Source organism: Micrasema longulum, unplaced genomic scaffold, assembly GCF_059751315.1.
Source record: "Micrasema longulum isolate JH-2025_06_02 unplaced genomic scaffold, ASM5975131v1 h1tg002554l, whole genome shotgun sequence".
Lineage (NCBI taxonomy): Eukaryota > Metazoa > Arthropoda > Insecta > Trichoptera > Brachycentridae > Micrasema > Micrasema longulum.
In genome coordinates, this window is record NW_028279693.1 from 1,042 (window position 1) to 24,769 (window position 23,728).

At 33.1% G+C, this 23,728-nt stretch overlaps 1 protein-coding gene across 1 annotated transcript; it reads right to left on the minus strand.

Moving 5' to 3' along the window:
* Positions 1–961: 961 nt before the first annotated feature.
* Positions 962–16,991, minus strand: LOC148271969 (LIM/homeobox protein Lhx3-like; the record flags this gene model as incomplete). The annotated part of the gene is made up of 6 exons (XM_088240691.1): positions 16,892–16,991; positions 11,956–12,130; positions 8,937–9,139; positions 7,181–7,379; positions 3,600–3,751; positions 962–1,147 (listed from the first exon to the last, which is right to left on the minus strand). Coding segments are annotated over exons 1-6 (1,015 nt in total), but the record flags the coding sequence as incomplete, so codon positions are not given.
* Between the last annotated feature and the right edge of the window lie 6,737 nt (positions 16,992–23,728).

Genomic DNA, 23,728 nt, shown 5'->3' on the forward strand with positions numbered 1-23,728 from the left:
GTAAACGCTGATTTTTCGCCAGTGAACTGTATTTATTTACGAGGAAAACAAAAAAAAACCGACATGAGCGTTGACTTAGAGATTACACAAGCGTTGAGTTATGACTGCGATAACAAGCATGTTCATTATTGTTCATTGTGATCACTCAAATGCTTAGCATGTTTTTGAACACGTCTATAGTTTTTTTGTGATTGAACTATTGGTGTTATTTTTATCGACACCCTTAAGAGAATGAGGCAATATTCATTTACAACAATAATTTAACTGTTTAGTTCTATTTAAACATGTAAAGGTACCTCATTCAACGTACCGTAACGCACTACAGTACTACACACAACATCACGAAACACTTTTAAATAAATAACTACTGCTAACACCATCACGGGGTAGGCAGAGAGAATGGGCCGCCACATTTATCCTGAGGTGCAATTTTGAACCAATGAACCTAACCTGGATTTTATATGTAAATACGCGAGATAAAAGCTTTTTCTACGGCCGTGAGAGCGATCAGAATCTCACTCCTGACAAACATTCCTAGCTTCTTTCACGTGCATTCATGCCCTTCAGTTTTGTCTGCTTTTTACACGACCAGACTGAAGATTTTGGTATATCTTATCAAGCTACGTCTTCCTTGGTCGTCTTCGTCCTACTTTGCCCTTCATTCCCACCATACATATCGGTTTTACCATTCTTTCGCCATCCATTCGTCCTACATGACGAAACCATCCAAATCACCCCACCCCCCTCTATATTGGGTGAGATTAAAAAAAAGAAATAATATCCAAGAACCGAGTTTTAAAGTTTAAACCCCTCTCAAATTCAACATTAACGGTTTTTTTATTATTATTAACGTCAGGGTTTTCGGACAAGTTTTTTTATTTAGATACGTTGCCATTGGTACACCAATGCGGAGCAAAACGGTTTTTTTTTTCCTTTCTCTTATCGGATTAATTGTATTTACCTATGGACGTGTAGACTATCTGGTCGCTATAGGCGTAAGGGTGAGCGCCGAGGGGCAAGGGCGGTGAATGAGGCCCGCCCATGGGATAGGGCGGGGAGTGCGCTCCCCCGGGCAGGTACCGGGTATGGGGCGAAGTCCCTTCGTCCAAACCCATGTGGACTGTGCTGTAACTATCGTTACTAAGATCTGAAAGAAATGAAAAATATACCGCATTATTTTTTTATGTTGTAATCAAAACATTCGCAAATTCGTGATTTTTCATTATAAATGCTGTATATTATAATGTGTAATGATGGTGTTTTCATGTAGATAAGTAATTTTTAATTAACAAAATAAAAATTCTGTAAAAGATGATTTAAACCAAGATTAGAAATATGATTAAGACAATTTAGGGCCGGTCACTCGCACCACAAAATACAGAAATAGTTTATAAGTCAATGATTTTGATAAAAATATAAATAAGATTCTTTGATTAAGTTTTGAATTCTATTTTTATCATTATTAATATAACATGTAATACATGAACAAGATATAATACTAAAAAAAGTCATAAAAAAAATCATTTGGGACGGTGCCTAAAACGAAAACATTTTTGTGACAATACATAATATCAGTTAATACAATCCAGAATAGTATGAGAACATAATATAAGAAACATAAGACCCAGTATTATACACTATCAATAGAAATTATATTAATAACCATCACTATCAAAAAGATTTCAGTTATATTTAATTTTTATTGCAACACTTTTAGATTTACCATTCGACTTTTCGTTTAGTTAAAAGGGCCAAAATTTGGTTTTATTTGTCAAAACCCACGAACGCTTTGGCCTCAAAAGGCATCTTCAGGTTTGATTAGAATATATTAAAAGTTAGTTAAATAATTTTATTGGTATTTAAAATAATTCGTAACTTAGGAGCTTTATCTATAAATATCCATTGTTTCGTTTTTGTCAGAATAGGTTCACTTTGACGAAAATTCACCATTTATTTGACTGTAAACCTTTTTTGGCGCAACTGACGCTTAGAAACTATCAAAAATAGCTCAAAAAGATACGCTGATAAAAATATTTTCTTAAAATCAAAAAATATTACATATTTTTTATTTATTTCAATAGATTGAGTTTCTCTGCGGATGTTTCTTGGTACAACTACATTTTAATTTACAATAAGAAAACGGCTTATTTGCATTAATTATTAGTCTTTTATTTTAACAATAGATTTATTTTGCTTATGGCACTAAATTATGTATTTTCAAACAGCGGTTTTGAATCGATCAACCCATCAAGACAAAAATAATAAAAGTATATTATTTTTTATTTATATTTATTATAATTAATGTTTGGAGCAGTAACTTTGTGGAACATTGATATTAATTACTTTTTTTTTATCTTCAATTTTGTTTTTTTTTAAATTTAATAACTTACCCTCTACCCTCACCGTGTAAATTTGATGAAATTGAAATTTGTAATTATTCCTTAAGAAGTCACGGCGTTTTTGCCTAAACTAATTGGTTAATATATATTTTTTTTTTTAATATAAAGCTTTACGAGAAAAATATACCAAATTCGTACTAATAAGAATGTCATTATCATCTTCATACAGTAATTTCTGTCTACCACTGGACATTACTCTCCCTCATATTCCTGTCTTGTGCTTCCTGCACCCAGTCACCGGCAGTTCTCTTAATATCATCTGACCATCGTATGGGAGGTCTCCCTATACTTCTTTTGTCTTCGTGAGGTCTTTACTCGACTGCCATTTTAATCCATCTATGAATTTTTAGTCTGGCAACATGTCCCGTAAATGATCATTTTAGCTTAGCCACCCTTTCAACGTCGTCCATTACGTCCCAACCTTCTACGCATCTTAGTGTTTCTTATCCGGCCTGAGAGTTTTATACGTAGCATGGCTCTTTCAAGTTTTCTCCGTGCTACAAGGAGCTATTTTATCGTCAATTTATGTCAATACTGGAAGAACCCATTGGTTTTACATTTTGCGTCTGAGACTTAGGGAGATGTTGCTCTCAAAGATCTTCAAATTGCCATATGCTGTGGGGAGCATCCTAGGTGGGCTAAGACCATTCTTCTCTGAAGCTCAGCAGGCTGGTTATCTCTGGAGAGTAAATTTTTTTGGACAGGTTACTTTTATTTATTGACTTCTATTTGGTTGTCAATATTTACAGCACCACCGAGGAACAGATTCTTCATTAATTTTCTATTACTTGTGTTAATAAGGAGTCTCGCTTTTTTGTCTTTTCTGTAAACTCTTTTAGCATGTGCGTGTCTTCCAGATTTTCTGATATCTTTACGGTGTCGTCTGCGAATCATAAGTTTGTTAAATTTATACTGTCAATCGTAATATCTTTCTCTTCCTAGTTCAGTTTTTTAAAGGCATATTCCAAAACAGCAGTTAACCGCTTTGGGGATATTGCATCTCCTTGCCTTACACCCTTTTCTATTGTCTTCTCAAGTTTTACACTGGCTGTTGCATTATCGTGTACGAGTATAATGAGGATGAACAAAATAATATTATTAAATGTTTTTTGTTTTCGTCAGCTAGTTCCCGAATAATTCTTTGCATAGAATTTACAGAATAATTTAAAGGAAGGTTCTATATTTTTTGGAAAATCTTACCGTGATGACTATAACTATCTAGGTCGACTTTAAGTTCATCCTTATCGAGTAGTTTATCGTGTCTTGGTGATGATCCTCCCTTCATAGATCTAAAGTACTGACTCCATCTTGTTCTCCCCGCATCTTTTTTTAATCTTTTTTCTTTCGCTCTTCTGTAATATAAAAAAAAAACATTTATTAGCAATATATTGATGTTCAAAATTTAACAATATTTTAAGTTTGTCCAATTGTTCGTTGAAAAATACTGTGTTTCACCTCATGGGGAGTTATTAAGATTAAAATATTACAACAGAGATGGAAAACATTTTAGAGAAGAAGATACCGAACTCTAGGCATTTGCTGTAAATGCCTTGACTTTTATATTCCCTCCTCTAAAATGTTCTTTGTTGTAATATGTTTGTTTCCATTTTCTATTTACTGCTTGTGACAATAAATGCGTAAGTATTTTTTTTTTAAATTATTATTTCGTAACAACTTTGCCGGGAATCAAACCCGGAAACTCGGTCATGGCAAACGCGCTAACTACGAGGCGGACGGATTTCCGCCTATTTTTCTTTTTCAGAATTTTCACCCGAGAGTAATTACCGAGTCGAAAACGCTCAATCATTGATCAATTTGTCACTGTTTTTGTCCCTTCCACTATTTCGTTAAAAAAAATAAATGTAATGATTTGTAAAAAAATAAATTTAATGTTATGTATTTATTTCAAATGCAACACTTTGTAAATTTTACCACATTAGAGTTTAATATATTATAACCCACCAATTTTAAGGTATTTTGAATTACCTATCATCAGGATTAAATATAAAAATTATAAATATTCAATACGTTTTTCCACACAGTAAATGCTGAAACAATAAATAATATAAGATTGTGTTTTTCAGATAATTAAACAATTACAGTAGTTAAAGCAACAGTATGATCGTATTTTGGTTTTCAGATTGTTTGAAATAGTAATTTTTTTACACTTATGTATTGCGTTAAAAACTAATCGCTTTTATTAAAAGAACTTCTTTTGGTCAGAATTTAGGAGCACCTACTTTGTTCGAATGTCGGACTTCCATGATTATCCGAAAAATTGAATTTATCATTCCGGATTTGTAGAAAGTTCGCAAGTATTCCGTAACTTCAGAGCTCAATACACCTTTAAGCCATTTAATTCCCTCTACGCCGAGGCTTTCAACAATAATCCTAGTACGTGAAACCGTAATCCTACACGTTTCCACGTAGGAAAATCAATATTCTCCGCCATTTTGTCATTTCGGTTAGGTTAGGTACCCGTGTAGTGTACCCGATAAACCCACCCATTTCATTTCTTCCGTCTGCTTTTATTGCGTTGCCTGTGTCAGGGAGAGGGGCGAAGAGGAGTAGGGAAGGGATGGGATGGTGGGACGGTTGTAAGGGCGTCGGGACGCCGAATACGCCTCGTACAATGAAATGTTTATGGAAAATCTTTGTTCTCGAACACAAAGAATAAGATCCTACGTTTTATCCCAACAAGTTAAAGTAAAACGAATAAGAAGATTCTCTTTATTGTCTTGTTGACTACAAATAGGATATTTATGTACATAGTACATAGATATATAAATTAAGGAACTGAGCACTTTGAATGCGCACTAACAGGTGAATGATATTTGCTTTTTTTTTATATCAGTAATATCAGTTTTTTTATTTATTTTTGCACCAGGCCAGGATGCCCAATTACAGTGGTGAATTACGTCACAGAACACCCAGGCTTGAGAAAAATCACATTAAATTTTTGTGTTCTCATCGGGAATCGAACCCGAAAGCTTTCGTTTGTGAGTCATGCGTCTTTACCACTACACCACGGAGGCCGCTAATAGACAATAATATTTTAATAATAATTAAAAGGCAATAGTCAAGGCGGCCTCCGTGGTGTAGTGGTCAAGACGCTTGACTCACGCACGGAAGGTTCCTTTTTCGATTCCCGGTGAGAACACAAAATTAATGTAAAATTTTTCTCAAGCCTGGTGTTCTGTGATGTAATTCACCACTGTAATTGGGCCTCCTGGCCTGTTGCGGTGCAAAAATAAAATAAAATAAAATATAAAAAATAATCTCTTAATAATAACAATCCGTTTAGACCATAATCTCTTAATAATGATAGTTAAAGTACTTGTTCTAGAAAGTAGGTATGTATATACATATTTTTTATTTTACATTTTTTTTCATACATTTTATTTAGTTCATTTTGTTATGAATATCACTATATTCATTAAAACAAAATAATATCAAATATAAAAACAATTTTAACCCAAAAAATAGCGATTAACTTAACTAAAAAATTATTGTTTTTACACATTTGATGGTTAAAAAGAATGGTTCAGAATCCGAAACAAAAATGTATTTTTTGCTTTAATCACAGTTTATTATGAATTGTAATAATGAAGTGAAGAATGAAAAATATGGTAAAGCGGTTTTACTCATGTTTTAGTTCATGGTAAAAAATGAGATCATATGTATTCTATAGGATACGTTGCCAATACTATTAATAAATATTATTTAATAACAGGCTTTTAAATCTCGATCAATAATACGGATTTTTCCGAATGCGTTTTCTGTAGTTCTTAAATTCGATCGCACAGCCAACAGATCTTTTGATTAATTAATAATTATAACAAATTGCGTTAAAAGGTACATAAAAAGCGCGGTCTCTAAATTATTTTAGTGTTTATAACGTGCATCTATCTAAGTACTATTTATTCATTCATATTTTCACAGTCTAGGCTAATTACAATAGTAAATGTGGTAGGTGTGTATGAAAAAATATGTTCAATATATTATACAGACAAAACTCGTAAATGCATAAGATATTTTTCACAAGATATCGAGCACGGCCATGTCATATTTTCTACATATAACAACTAAAAATTCTCTACCGTGCGAAGAATTTACAAGTCTTATTTTTTTTGTTATTAAGAGGATATGCGGGTCAGAGAAATTTGATGAATTGGTTTTAAAAATCGTTTTTTCTCTCTTTTCGCTTTCATTGATGCCTCCCCGATATCGTGCGAAAAAGACAACTGCACGTAGGATAGATTATGCCTGACTAAAATGAATAAAATCAAAGTTTCGTTGTCCCGTTTCTCGCACCCTAAAACGGAACCGATTTTGTTTTTTGAAAAAGAGAGTAATATTATCAAAATGAAATTTTCTGTATCGGGACTTCTCTGTTTTTCAGAATTGTTTATCGTTTCTGTATAACGTACGTCCAAAGACGGCAGATAAAACAAAGCGCTTTTTTGGGTTTTTGGATGGTCCGAGCTCCCATAAAAAACAATTAACCAAAAAAGCAAAACGATAGAAACACGCTAATGGTAAATGTCTATATCATGTTAAAAAAACATTACTCTAGTGCTATAATCCAGGGAAAAAAACACGGGAATACGTTTGTATGAAGAAATGCCAGACCACGTTTCCTCTTAGGTATATAATTTGACCAAATTGTATAAATATCTTTTTATGTTTTCACAGTGGAAACATGGAAAGAGATTGTTCACAATATTATCGAGTTTAGTTGATGAAAATGCACATAAGGTTAATATTTCATCGATCCTTACCTGTTTTGGAACCAAACTTGCACGACCCGCATGTCCAGCCCCGTGTCCTGGGAAAGCTGCTCGCGCACGTGGCGTGCCGGCTTGGGGCTGTTGTTGTACGCGCTCTTCAGGGTCTCCAGCTGCTTGGCTGTGATGGTGGTGCGTGGCCTCTTGTTGGGAGAGTCCCCGTCCAGCGACCCCCCGTCTAGCATCAGAACACCTACAGTATTACGGTAATGCAGTCTTACATTGGAGCAACTTATCGGGGAAAAATACCGATACAATACTGATCTGTTTTACGTTGCTTCACTTTGCGTTTTATCATCTTACTTTACCTCGTCACACGGTACTCCGTCTTACGTTATGTGGTACAAAACGCGTCTCATTTACGATTAAACCGTCTAACGTAATTCAGCTTAACTTTACTTCGGCTAACGTAACTTATATACATTGCGTTCGAATGTTTAATAACCCTATGCTGATGTGTTAGTGCCTGTCACTAAACCAAGTAAACATATTTCAACAATATTTTGAGTTTGTCCAAATTTTTTTAGACAAGGACTGGATTCAACTCCCTGGAGAGCTGTTCATATTCAGATATTACAACAGAGATAAAGAACATTTAAGAGAAGGTAATATAGAAGTCTAGGCATCGACAGGGCTTATGACCTGCTAATGGCTGGTTTAAGTGGCCACTTTACACACTGTGTGACATTCATCATTCTGCCCATATTTAAACATCTATATTCCTTCAATTCTTTCATCTGTTGATATATGTTAAACCATCAATTGACAGGTCATAAGCCCTGTAGATGCCTAGACTTCTATATTACCTTCTTTTAAATGTTCTTCATCCCTCTTGTAATATGTTAATATAAACAAATTTCGTTTGTATTGTCGGTACCTATTTTGTTTAGAAACGTTCTGTCACTAACATAGGATTATTAAATATTCGAAAGCACTGTACCTACATCCTACTTGATTTGTTTTGTTCTATTCATATAAAATAAACAATATTTAAAGAAAATATGACAACAAAAATACTTCTTTATTTTATTCAAACGTTTTATTTTAAGACAATGCTAAAATTTATTAAAAAAAGAATGTATTTCATTTTCGCAGAAAAATTATGAAAATTTTCTGTCAAAATACCCATACGTATAAAAACAGTTTTACTATGCCCATATTTTATTTGTTTTAGCATCACAAATAGCTTATTAGCCCAATAACAATAGTGTATATCATTACAGAACATGCTTAAAAAAAAAATTGTGTTCTCGCCGAGAGTTGAGTTCATAACTTAGTAAAAACACCACTGATGCCATTATTTCATCTTCAAACCCTTATCCGCACTCTGTGGTACATAGGGCACTATATTTTAAAGTAAGTAAATGTAGCGTATCTCAATCATCTGTTACAGGAAAGCAAGGTGATCAGTCTGTTTTCCGCTTTAAAGGAAAATAAAATAATTCACCAGAAACCAATCTTTAAAAACAAATATTTCATATCAACCATCCCGGGAATCGAACCCTGGACCTCAAGAATGATAGGCGAGCGCGGCAACCACTATACAACGAGGCGGACGTATCTCCACTCGATTTATTTTTTGAGTATTTTTACACGAGAGCAGCCATAGTCAAAAGCACTCGTCCAGGATTCTGGCTCTATTTCACACACGGGACTCTATTTTTCAACCGCCCGGCCGCAGACGAATGGCGACATTTAGGAACGAACAAATTTTGAAGCAAAAAGTTGAAAAAAACCTTATGTCTCTCACCTTTGGCCCGGGCCGCCTCGTAGTCCGTCTTGCAGACCAGCTTGCGGTCCTCCATGAGGTAGAACTCGTCCCCCGTGTTGAGCTGGCGCGCGCACACCGCGCACGCGAAGCACGGCAGATGGTACACGTGGTCCTGCGCGCGCCGCACGACCTGCGTGGGCGGGATGCCCTGCGCGCAGCCGGCGCACTTGCTGCCGAACCGCCTGCACCCACAGCGCACATGACGAGCACGAAAGCACTTTATTTATATTGTTGGGGGAGGCATTCGGAAAACGAACGCTCAATAGATAGGTATTCGTCATCACATGCATACAAACGTAACCCGCTAAATGATACTCGCCGTCGCATGTATGCAAACATAACCCAATCAATGAATACTCATGTTCACATGCATATGAATATAATCCGGTCAATGGATACTTGTCATCACATGCATTCAAACATAAGCCGCTCTATGAATACTTATCGCGTGCATACAAGCATAACCCGCTAAATGATACTCGCCATCGCCTGTATGCAAACATAACCCGATTAATGGATACTCTTCTTCACATGCATATGAATATAATCCGGTCAATGGATACTTGTCATCACATTCATTCAAACGTAAGCCGCTCAATGAACACTTATCGCATGCATACAAGCATAACTGGCTAAATGATACTCGCCATCGCATGTATGCAAACATACCCGATCAATGGATACTATTTTTTACATGCATATGAATATAATCCGGTCAATGGATACAAGCTCAAAATCATTATATGCATACAAGCATAACCCGCTAAACGATACTTTCTATCGCAGAATGCAAACCCGGTCAATGCATTCTCATCATCACATGCATACAAATATAACCCGTTCAATCACATATTTTTAAAGCTTAGAGGTATCTTATCGACGGATCAATTGAAGACAGTTTATTATGCTCTAGTACAGACAATCATTCAAAATGGGGAGGGGCTTATAACGCTCATCTTAGACCCTTAAAAGTTCTACAGAAAAAATCATTAAAATAATACTATAAAAACCATCCTTGTTCTCAATTACCGAACTGTTCAAAGAATTTAATGTTTTAAAATTGGGGGATATCTACGGAAAGAGTTGTATGCTTCAAGTGCATAAGGAGAGCCTCCCATCGGACCGTATTGCGGGAAGGTTAAGAACAAGATACCTCGCTCTACAGAGAATTAAAACTACCACGGCCAAACATCATTATACTTACATGGGACGGAAGCTTTTCAATAATTTACCACAAAATCTACGTCAAGAAATAAATTACGGAAAATTTAAGGATAAAAAAAGCTTCTTGACACAATTAACATAAACTGTATTTTGAAAAAAAAGATTTACGTTTAATATGTGTCTGTGTTAATAAATTTTGCGTTTTTATTTAAAAAAAATTAGTGTTATTTATTCTCAATTTTTAAAATTGTTTAATTTTTTATTTATTTAATTATTTTGTTTTGCATTTTTTGTTTCTTTTTTATGTTGTTATGTAAACTTGCCAAACACAAGAGCCAGACTTTTTTTTGGCAAGTTCAACCTTAAGTGTTTCATTTTTTTACTGAATGTATTGTTTATTTATGCTAATAAAGGTTTTTATTTAAAAAAAATTAAAAAATGGATATAAATAAAAGCGCCCAACCTATTCCAGAAACGTTTCATATGGAAGTCTTTCTTTAGTTTCGCTTCATTTTCAATCAAGTTTTCAAAACTAATTTAGTGAATATGTAATATTTCTTTACAATCTAACCGCGGAAATAACGAAATTGATTATTTATTACTAGTTTTTATTGTACCCGTCACTGCAGTATTGTCAATTTGTGACCAATAAAATAGGTACACCTGGTCAGTACATGCATCTTATTCTAGTTTCCGGAATCCTAACAGAGAAGGAATATTTGTTAGTTTCAACTCGCGACCGCGGCTATATTTCCCAGATCCCGGTTCGATTGGAAGAAAAACTTACTAATATAAACAAAATAAACAACCACACAAAACTCACCGCTCAATGGATGGATACTCGTCTTAACATGCATTCAAATATAACCTGCCCAAAGGATACTCGCATACAAACATAACAGACTTCATGCATACAGTATACATATTTATAATCATAACGTTTATATCCTACAAACATATAAAACGTCTACACTTACACAACCTTACAAACCAAAATCCTAGCTCTTATGTAAATGCCATAATAATAAATGTTTAATAATATGTTTAAGTCATATAAAATTGTATGTAAATTACCAGAAAATGTTTGTGAAATACATTTTTTGTTATTATTGTTACTTAGCAAACAAATTATTAAAACAACGATCATTTCAACAAATTCATAGATATAAGAAGTGTGATTTCACAATTACTACCGAAGAGAAAAAAGTTAATATTTTATTTGAACAAAGGTTGATTATTACAAATACTGTTTTGATATTTGACTTACATCCTTATTTTTAAACATGTAATTAACCACTGAATAGATAAAACCGGGTTGTGGTCCTGTGGCTAGTGACTTGGACTCACGGACCCAAGGTCCGTTATTCGAATCCTACTCTACCCCAACTTTATTCCCATTTTCTAATAGTAAGTTATTTACAACTCATTGAAAATGCCCCTAAAAATTAAATATTTGGGTAAATCATAAGAACGCAAATATTTCTTTTTATTAAAAAGAAAACACGTATCTGTGTAATTAACGTATATGTTTTAGATAAAACGTTAGAAATGTTTCAGGTGATCTTTTAATTATTATTTTTTTGTATAAAAATATTAGCGTTGCTATAATTTACCCAAATATTTCAATTTTGGTGGCCATTTTTAACTAGTTGTAAATAACTCACTATTAGAAAATGGAAATTAAGTTGGGGTACAGTGGGATTCGAACCTCAGATCTCTGATCCGTGAGTCCGCAACACTAGCCACAAGACCGCAACCCGATTGATTATGCATTAAAATATGGTGAAAAATAATTGCAAATGCTGTATTTCCACATATTACGGATACTACTTACTTAAAAAAATCGTCCTTGCAGTAAAGCTGTCCATTTCTTGCGAAGCATTTATCAGCTAACTGTGCGCGGCACTCGGCGCACTGTAAGCACTTAGCGTGCCAAGTCCTTTCTAACACTTTCAGGATAAACCGATCCAGGATCAACTCTTGGCAGCCTCCGCATTTCGGAATACTCGCTGAAAACAAAGAACAGTCCTAAATTATTGCGTTAAGAAAAAAAAAACAATCAATTGAGCGATTAATAAACCTATAATTAAAGCTATCTACGCGTATCTTTTTCTTTGTTTCTTTAATTTTTTTAACTTTTCCATAAATATTTTACGTATTTTATTTATTTTATTTTTTATTACTTTATTATCACAAAGTGTAAATATAGTATATAAATTATAAATGCATTATCGACAGAATCAAGAAAGGGGTGCTGCGTTGGTTTGGACATGTAGAGCGAATGGACATCGAAAGAACGGCTAAAAGGATCTACGATGCGAATGTTGATGGATGCAGAAAACGAAGAAGAAAGAGAAAGACATGACACGATCAAGTCCATCAAATACTTAAAAATGGACATGTCAAAAGTAGGAATAATCGGCGTGCGTGCATGAGAAGTTGTATGAATGTAGAGGAAGCGAGGTCTGTATGCCAAGATAGAGTGTTATGGCGTTCTATCCTATCTGCCTACCCCTACGGGATAAAGGCGTGATGGTTTGTTTGTATATTATAAATGTAGCTTTAGAACAGGTATTTTTGTATCTAGTGAAGCCGCTAGGATTATTTTCTTGTAATTCAATTCAATGTCTAATACTTATTTTGTTTTATTTTGTATTGCATGTATTTACTTTTATTTTTTTGCCAATAAACGCCGCATTTTGGCACTGAACCTGATATTCAAACCCCGTAAGTATTTAATCATTTAATATGTGTCCAAGGGTCGTTTGATAGAAAGTTAGCCTAAGTAAGAAAACACACGATTTCCCTTTTAGGGCAATACATTTTTTAAAACGACTTTCCGACTTCTTCATCCGATTGAAAATTCTCTTTTTTTTACTCTTAAACTTAACCCAACCAATCCTAACCTAACCTTTCAACCAACGGTAAGTTATTTCAATTCATTTAACGAACGGCCTGGCCATTCAGTTGAATGGCAGCATTTTATGAACAGCTTGGTCGCTCTGTTGAGTGACCGATTAAACTATTTGGCGGCAACACATACAGGACCTACATATGTATACACGGGTTTTCAGGGCCAAAGCGCGAAACTTCAGAAGAACATTTTTATGATGTACTTTTTAAAATATCGTAATGCATTTCTTGGAAAGCCGCATTTTTTTATTTTAAAATAAGTTTTTAAAAAGTTGCCGCGGACCATGGTATAGGATGGGTAGAGGGGTTTGTGTAAAGGATGCTAGTCCGTGAAATAAAGGATTATATTTTTTAACAAAAAATGAGTTTTCGAAAAAATAATATTAAGACCTTTTTTTAAAGTTTACCATGTTCCACTGAAGTTTTACGGCCTGGCCCTGAAACACCGTGTATTATTTTTTTATGAAATAAAGTACATATTTTGACCAATATTTTGTGTGTTTTTTGGTTGGTAGGAAGATATTGCTTTAAGCAATAAGTCCGCGAAAGTGCATATATTTGCGTTATCAAATTTAAATAAATAAAATATCTTATTTTTTTAATACTGATTTATTTGGACTATTATCTATAACTTATGTGTTAAAATCATTTTTCTAAGCTCGTTATTTTTTTTTATTTTGCTCTTTTATCTTGATGGAATGAAAAAATAGTTTTTTTAAACATTTGATGGCTGAAAAGGCTTCAGAATCCCAATATTTTTTTATTTTTTTTTATTAAAATTTATTGTGAATTTTAATAAGAAGGAAAAATACTTTAAAACAGTTTTAACTGAATGCGGTTTTACTAGTCATTTGTGAGAACAAATTAAATAATATTCTATAGGATACTTTGCCGAGAAAAGGGTTAAATCACATATTATTATAACATAATCAAAACGCAAGTGAGTTGCGTTTTCCTTATTCTTCGTGTTTTTCATAAAACATAATACAAAAAAATCTTAAACAACTATTTACTTAAAATTATAGATTGCGATTGTTAAAAAAACTGATATCTACTCACTTTACTGTTTAGTAACCAAAATACGAGAAATGTCAAAAAACAAATTGAGAGCTCAAATAATAAAATAATAGAATATGTTGTTGGCGAGAATACCGAAGCTTATCATCATCATCATTCCCTTTCCCATCCACATTTAAAAATAAATATTTAATGTCAACCATATCGGGAGACGAAACGCCGAGACCTCTTCCATGGTAGGCAAACACGCTAACCGAGAGGCCGACAAAAGAAGCTTATAAATTATGATAATATTTCAATAAGCTGGAGCAAAATAAGGTGAGAATAACTAACAAGGGTCTTAAAATAAATACGTCTAAGACTAAATATGTATTATCAAGAATGTCGCAAAAAAACTATTCACAGCAAGCAATTGATGTTAGGTCGCATCAGATAGACAATGTCAACTCTTTTAATTTATAATATAAATAAAACAAAAGACTGGTCAACCAGTCTCGAAGATGTCGCGAAAGCGATGAAACCGGTCACTGGATATTCCAAATTTGTGGATTAAAGTAACACTCGTGTTTTATTTATATAATAAATTACAATGAACTTCCATCAAGAATTTTCACTTACAAACGTAAATGTTTTAGTCAACTCTTTAAAATAATTAGGCAATGAAATGAGTTATGATAACAATTATAGTACCCAGATTAGAAGACGACTATCGCAAAAAACATATATTATTATGGCTTGATTAAATTGCTCTCTAGAAAAACTATGACCATTATTCACAAAACTCTATTCAGACCGGTCATTGTAATATGGTGCCGAATGCTGGGTTATGATCAAAAGAGTTGAAAATATGGTATGAGTATTCAAAAGTAAATATTAAGGAAGAAATTTGGCGCTGTCAACCAAAACGAAGTGTGGAGGAGACGGTTTAATTAGAAATTAGAGGCACTATATGGCAAACCCAACATTGCACAATTCAATGTTTGGTAAAAAATAAGAAGATTGCAATGGTCAGGCCATGCGCACAGAAAAAATGATAATCGTACGCCAAAAAACATCATTTATACCACTCCGGAAGGCAGACGAAGCAGAAGCAGACCAACATCGAAGCAATAGGGTAATGTGGAAAGTGACATTAAAGCATTGGCTTGTGGAACTGAAGAAGAGTCACAGGGAGGGTTGGAGACATATTCTGGAGGAAGCCAGGGCCCACGATGGGCTGTAGCGCCCTTGATGATGTTAAAAATAAGGTGATTAATATTATCTCTGTATCCGGGTGGATTAAAAACGTGTGAAATAAACCAGAATCGTAGACAGGTGCACTCAACTTGATGGTTACTCTCAGGTAAAAACCCTGAATGACACGTTCGCCTACCATACTTAAGGCCATGTCCCGGGCTAAATTTTTTGGAAGAACAAGATTAAACATTCATTAAAAAGGTTATTCTATACTGCAATATTTTATGTTCCGGGAATGACAACTGAAACGTAAGGCTGATCCCTTTACCTTTGTGTAAAAGTTGATTTATGCATTAAGATCACCATTACAGTGCCCTATGCACCACTTGGTGCGAACAAGGGTATGATGATGAGATATAATACATGGTATGTGTATATAAATTGATGAAATTACAGCTATTTTTTAATTAAAAAATCTTGTATCATAATAATTTATGTACAGGTCTAATATAAAATATGTTAATATTATGATATTATTATAATGTATTCTCTTCTTCGATTCCTGGAAAATGAGGTGTAAACAATTATTTTCAATGGAGTTCTACACAGTAATATTCCATTGTCACTTGACTGGCACTTAAGGCGTAAGACTGATCACCTACCATGTAACAAAGTTTATCCAGATACCCTGCAATTGGATTACTAATATACTACTTTATCCACCACTGCATCCAGATATGGAGTTATACTGATGTTCTCTATATTTTATCATTTATATCATAGAAACCTAATTTCAAACCCTTTTTTTTTAAGTATGTCAAACTTGAAATATAAAAATGCACATTACTTTTCATATGAAAGTTGAATCCTAATAGGGAAATGATGGTGATAATATCTATATGTGATCAATAATAATCATAGAAATCGAATTAAAAACCTTTTTTTTAAATTAAAAATTGTACTACATTCTTTAAATATAAAAAAAAACAAAATTCTTTCCTTAAAATTTCCGAGCATAATGCCAGGTCCATTCATAATGTAAGAAAACAATATTTTGAGTATGTCCAAATATTTGTAGACAGACAGAGTTATTCAATTTAAATTTGTTGGAACAGAGAGGGAATATATTTTTGAGAAGGAAGTATGTAGACATTTACAGTCTGTAAAATGCTTTCCTTCTCTGTTGCAACAAATGTAGATCTAAATAAATCCTTAGGGATTAAACCCAGCTTTACAAACATTTGGGCATACTCAAAACGTTGTTGATTAAACAAACTGGTATAAGAAGTATAAAAATTGAAAAATTGTTTTCAGGCGTTGCCTAGTAGATGAAATGGTTCAGCCGGATGAATCTCACCGACGTGGGTTTCAGCTCATTTGCTTCACAAAAGTCAACAAATGAAAGTTTTATAAGATGAAAAATCAAAAGACTAAGCAACAAAGAGGAAGAAAAACAAATATTGAATTAAATTTATAAAAAAACCGAAGTAATTTAACCTTATAGTAATTAAATGATTTTTTAGGTTTTTTTTGTTTTTTATATTTATTTCACAAGTATGCATAAACCAAAAGAGTAAAATTACATTAAAAACAAGCCAAAAACTAGTTCACTGATTAATAAAAAAAATTACACTTCTAAACAAAAATAAATACGAATATCTTACATAATAAAACTTCAGGTAAATGTTCCAGCTGAATCGGAGGCACTCTGTAATCATCGGAAAATGATAAATTTTCTCCACGGTACATCGCTAAGGTAGACATTGTTAATTAAGTAAGTGTTATCTTAATTCAACATGCTTAATTGTAAAGGGAACACTTCATCGATCTCACTAAATATTACACATGTCACGTCCCGACGATCTATGGATACAGCACAATGAATCCACTAGTTATGAAATAAAATATTATTTCACATTTAAAACACTCAACTGAATGTAATCAAACACTGATTATTTTTAATCAAAAACACATTGACGTCTAGTTTTACATTAACAAATTTTAACTCAATGTTCCGTACTGTAACTCCGGCGACTGCGTGCGCGGCGCGTGCGCGTCCCCTACTAAGAATGGGTGCCGCGTCGCGACGGCCCCAACCCCCTTAATGTCATAATATGGGCGGTCCTATTAACCGTGCAACGCTTTCTATTGGCTGTCAGTACCGAGATCGCTCCGCCTATAGTACGCTGCGATGGTCTACGATCCTCTACAGTGCTACACCGCTACGAACATACGAAGTAAAAGTGCATCAAGAGGATTTAACCTAAACTATCAATCTAATAACCTAAAATCAATTCCTACGAGCTCGTCCGTTCAGTGTGACAAAACCAGATAAGACAAAAACGGTTCATTTATGTAAAGTTTCACTGACTGATTTACAAGTTAATGACTTTGTATTAATTTGTGCTTCCTTTATTATTTTCCAGTTTCTGCTTATCCATCCATTAGTAAAGCAAATGTTTCACTTTCCGAAAATCAACATATGCGAAAATTGAAGAAACGTGGAATTTTACGCATTATGTAAAGGGATACTTAAACCTAATAACAGTTCGTAAGCCCCGTAAATGTCTAGACTTCCATATTTTCTTCATAGAGGTTCTCAATTTCTGTTGAAATATCTGTCAAACTTAATCAACTCCCTAGTGAGCTTAATCCCGTAGAGACTTGTTTACAACGATTTAGATTTAGAGCACAGGATACCCAGGCTTCAGAAAAGTCTTATTTTAACTACACAACAGTTTCGTTTAACCGAATTTCCGGATCAACCGAATTACCGAAATACTTTTGATATTACCACACAGCTGCAAAAAAACAACCTTCTCATATGAAGCAAAAGAAAATATAACATTTTTTACTTCCTCGATTTAGTTTCGTATCCACCATAGAGAAATGTCTTTGTGTTTTTAAAAATTTCGTATTTTTATTGTATTTTTTATTTTATTTGGAAGTTCGACAAGGATACATAAAATACATACAATTAGTAAGTAAGCATTGGTAACATTCTTTAAACATATCCTTAGTTATAAAACTCCACCATCTACAATAAATTGTATAAAATAAGTGTGTAGCTTAATTGAATCAATTCGAGTTATAATAATGATTTAGTTTAAGATAAGAATAAAAAAATAACTTAAAAAAATAAAATTTAGTTAAAATAAGAAACTAGTTGTTTTTAAAGAAAAGAAATGAGAAAATAATAAAATATACGAATTAATAAAATAAACTATTATTAATTTACGTACTCAAAAATAATGATTAGACATTTGATTTAAGAAACACAGTAAAAAAAAATTATAATCATTTGCTCTGTCATAATTAATGTCAATATTTATTTATTTATTTATTTATTTATTTATTTACGGACAAAGTCCATTATAAACATTACAATTAAAAGAAATTTTTACAAAGGAATAAAAAAATATAAGGAACAGAAATAAGCAGCAAAGACAGATGATAGATTTTTTAGATTAAGTAAAAAGCATAGGCTAACTATACAGATTCTTTAGCTGATTTGTAAAGAAAGACATCCTTACACCATAATAATCAAGATCTTGATGATCGTTCACCCGCCTGATCATTCTGGGCAAAGGCGACTGTGCACCATAATTGGTCCTGTAGTGACCGAGGAAAAGCATTTCATTATTTCTTAGTCTACGGGTGGGAACGTTAAAAAGAATCTTTTGCAAAATTTCAGGGGCATCAATGAGACAGTTCATAATTTTATACATGCAGATTATATCTGCAATGCATCTGCGTTTTTCAAGACTTGATATGCTTAAAAACCTCTCCATATCAGAATATGAATAGTCTCCTCTTTCCAATCCCATCTTCCATGCAATTTTTCTTATAAAACGATGTTGAACTGATTCAAGGCGCTTGATATGAACAGCATAATGAGGGGACCAGATTACAGATGCATATTCAAGAATAGGGCGAACTAAAGAGCAATAAAGTGTTTTAAGTGTAAGCATACTTTGGAAATCAGACGTAGTTCTATTAATAAAGCCTAAAATTTTTAAGGATCTGTTTACTATATTATCAAAGTGTTCCAGAAAAGTTAGTTTATTATCTAGGATCACTCCAAGATCTCTTATAGAGGTGACAATCGAAAGAACTTGGCCATTAAGTTTATAATCAAAAATAAAAGGATGTTTACATTTATGGTATGAAATAATTTTGCATTTATCGATGTTAAGTTCCATGTTATTAGTTTTGCACCAAGTATGAAATGCATTTATGTCTTCTTGGAGTCTGACACAGTCATCAATATTTTTAATTAGCTTAAGTATCTTGTTATCGTCAGCAAAAAGCCAGAATTTTGTAAAAGAAAAAACATTAGCAGCATCATTAACAAACAGATTAAATAGAAGAGGGGCCAAGTGGGCACCCTGTGGTACACCAGAAGTTACTAGGAAGCTATTTGATATGAAGTTATTGATTTTTACAATATATATTTTTTTCTATTTTGTTATAGAGAGTCTTAACATTTTTTCAAAAGGGTTAAAATGTGCCATATTGTTTGTTAAAAATGGAAGGTAAAAGACATCAGGTGATCTCAGACGCCCACGGGAACGTACAATGACACATTTTCAACACCAAACACTGAATCAACATTATTGTGAATTACATCATGTATGTAATTTGTCTCCTAGTTTCTAACTTTTAAATTTTAAAATACTCCAAGCGCTTGTCTTAACATTGAAGTATTCTGCCCATATTACATCTAAATGACAAAGAACGAAGGATTTTTTTCTGTACAGTTTCAATTATATTTTTATAAATCACATAATGACCAAACAATACATTCGAATTCCAAATTGCTACGTACAAGAGAATTATACAAACAAATTATTGATTCTGCATTTTTAAATGACTTGGATATTCTGTGTATGAAGCCCAACATTTTTTGAGATATTTCTTTAACAATATTGAAATGATTGGAAGAGGTTAAACGTGAGTCAAAAATAATTCCATGATCTCGGATTGTGCTTACTGAGTTAAGGTTAATATTAATATTAATAATGCTATAAGTAAAACAGCTCTGAGTTCTAGTTCTTGTAAACGTTGTTTTATAGCATTTTGTAACATTTAGGTGCATATCATTCATTTCACACCATTCACTTAAGGAATCAAGATCTTTTTGAAGCATTGCGTGGTCAACTGTTGATTAAATTTTACGAAATATTTTTAAGTCATCGACATAAAAAAGAAAATTACACTCTAACAGGGAACTAAGATCATTTGAGAGCATTGGAAGCAAAGATAGCAACCTCCAAAAAAATTTTTTTTTGGTTATGATGTCATTCTGTAGTTTGTCAACTTTATTTTCATAAAAATCATGAGTTGAGTTGCAAATGTAGTATAAAATCATACTTCTGATGGTTTGAAAATAGTGTTTGGAAGCATAACAATATCCATCAGCCATTTTATTCGACCAAGGACAGGCTTGAGATTTAAATTTTCAAAATGGCCGTGATAAACAAATATTAAGAAAGTTTTTTTAATTCGTGTTTCTATTAAAGCTAATTTATTAGTACCTTAAAGTTTAAGTTCAGTGAAAATAATATTTTTAACATGAAGACTCTCTTTGGCATTCGTGTAGCAGTTTTTGTTATTTTTCTCGAAAACACCAAAACGGGAGTTTGCTATCTTTGCTTCCAATGCCCTTATTTATTCATTCTATGCCGCACATTTGAATTAATCGAAATATCATCGGTCCATTAAATTTGGTTAAACAGGACTGTTGTGTATTGTATACTCATTGGAAAATGAACCCGGAACCTTCCGTGCGTGAGTCAAGAGTCTTAACCATTATGCGAAATTATTTGGAAGAATCTTACCCCTATATATGAACAGTTTCAGGTATTTTACTAAACAAAAATTGAACAAAAAGGCTCTGGTTGAAATTTCTTTAAATTTTCATATTTATTTTTTGAGATATTCACTTAGGTATCTACCTTCGCAAGCGACTAATTTTTAAAACAAAATAATTTTATGATCTCTCTACCGAAAGTTTTGTATTAAAATGATGTATCAATTTTTTTTAAATTCACATTTTTAAATTTTTACACGTGTGGCTTTTATACAATTGATATTTTTTTATGTTTATCAATGATTTCTACGCTTTAATAAACTATTGTATGTCTACCTGCATGTTTTGAATATACCTGCATTTTTAATTAAGATTTACTCCCGGGACCAATCGAGTAAGATGTATGTACATAGCTAGTATTGATAATTAAACTGTGGACTTTTTTTTAAAAACGTTTAGCGTCACATACGAGAAAGCGATAAACGGCACAATGCCTTCATAAAATAATGCCTTCATTATAATGATTTATGGCTAATATACGATTCCACCATGCAATAAAATTGTACGCGCAAGTAGTGATCAATGGAATAAATATATCAATAAAAGGGATTCGTTTAGTCAAGTGCAAATAAAAATATTGATAGCGCATGGGGGACGCAATGCTCCGTACTTGGTGCGGATCATGCATGGAGACATTATAATGCCTATAAAGCTATGGCTAATGGTATTCGGTATAAATTAAATGCTTGGCTCGTTTGAAAGCAACAAATATATGGCGACTTTCGACCTATTTGACTTAAATTCACTAGCTCCGTTTCGCGAAATGTTAGAAAAATGCAAGCTCATAATAAATTAACGTATACAGTACAAACGTAGGCTAAAGTTGAAGTTTTCTCCCTGTTCGATGCGAGGAAACTTCGACCAGTAAAAATGATTTTTAAAGTCTGGCTGACCACACAACCTGCAGTATGCATGCGTGCAAGATGCGCATTTTGCAGAAAACAGCCAGCCCTATTAAAACTATCATGTGTGTTGTGTCATTATGTATTGAACATATTTTTTTATATTTATATTAAGGTACTTCATTGCAAATAATCAGTTGATTCATTTCTTATAATAACTTTAAATGATACCTCATTCAAACTTTGAATGTATGTATTAAGCTAGGACCGTTATTTTATTTTATTTTTAATTTGTAAACCAAATGCAGCGTATTTTGATTATATTTTACATGAAGGTATAATATCAGTCCTGCACTTCCTGCGTAGGAACATTGAAATATTGCAAATATTCAAATCAATATATAAATATTGAACATAAATTCACCCTGCTAGGAATCGAACACAATATCTCAAGAATGGTAGGCGAACGCGCTCACTACTACACAACGGGGCGGATTTATCTCCACTCGCTTTCCTAATTCAGGATTTTTACCTGAGAGTAGCCATCTAGTCAAAAACACTAGTGCAGGATTCCGGTTCTATTTCACACACGTAAATGTATTTTTGATCCTCCTAGACACAGAAATTCAGTCAACATAAATTGCAAAAAAATAAATAAATATCAAATAATTTTATCGTACTTATAAATGTAAATAATATTACTCTTACTTCAAAATGAATTTAATAAATTTTACTATTAAAACCAACTCATTAAATTTTCATTGACTCTTTTGAAATGAAACAGAATCTCACGCCAATCATGTCTGAATTACCGGTTCATTATGTCTCATGGATAAACACGTCAACCCCTAATGTTCTCTTTACATCGCATATAAAAACATTCTTTGACTCGAGTTTTAATCATAAAAGCACACAGTCTATTTATCAGATAAAGAATTACGGGTCCGTTGTATGGTTGTATAGGCACCAGTCTCTTTACATAATAACTGTAATTCCGCGAAAGCACTTCAATTAGTTAAGCCGCACGGTGCGGCGTGGCGGCGGCACGGCGGCACGGCGCGTGCCGCTCGGGGTGGGGGAGGAGGAATAGAGAGGGAGTGAACGGACCAACAAAGAGAAATAAGATTTAAATGGCTTCGTGATCACACGCTACATACTGAGATAATCTGACTACACCCGTGGATAGGCTTACTATACTTTCCGTTTCAAACGGGATTGTTTCGACTTTGATCTACATACGAGTACATACATCCAAAATTCCCAGATTAATTGTGTTTAAAAATAAATTCTTCATATTATTGGAACTTCTGTGGAAGACAGAAAAAATCTTATAATAAATCATGAATCAATAGAAATCATAAACAAAAAAATAATTATTTTTTTAAATTAGAATTAGAAAAAAAACCGTTTCAATTCAAGTAAATTAGTACTTCAAACGATTTTAATGCCACAGTTGAACTATTATTTTTTTCTAGTTTCTTGTAAACGATATGGTGTTGAAAAAAAAAGTTACTCTGAACAGGGCAATGAAAGCCGTATTAAATTATGGTCAATCAACTAAAATTAAATTAATGTCAGAAAAATTAAATAGCTTAATGTCAGAAAAATTAAATAGAATATTAAAAAAGGAATCTGTTCCATGCTTTGACTTTCATTTCCAAATTGAAAATAGAACTGCTTCCTGGATACGAGTTACAAACAGTGGCGGTACTTCTATAGAAGCCCACAAGTCGGGCTTGCCTAGCATGTTTGCCATAAATATTTTCAAAAGATGTTGTTTATTTTTA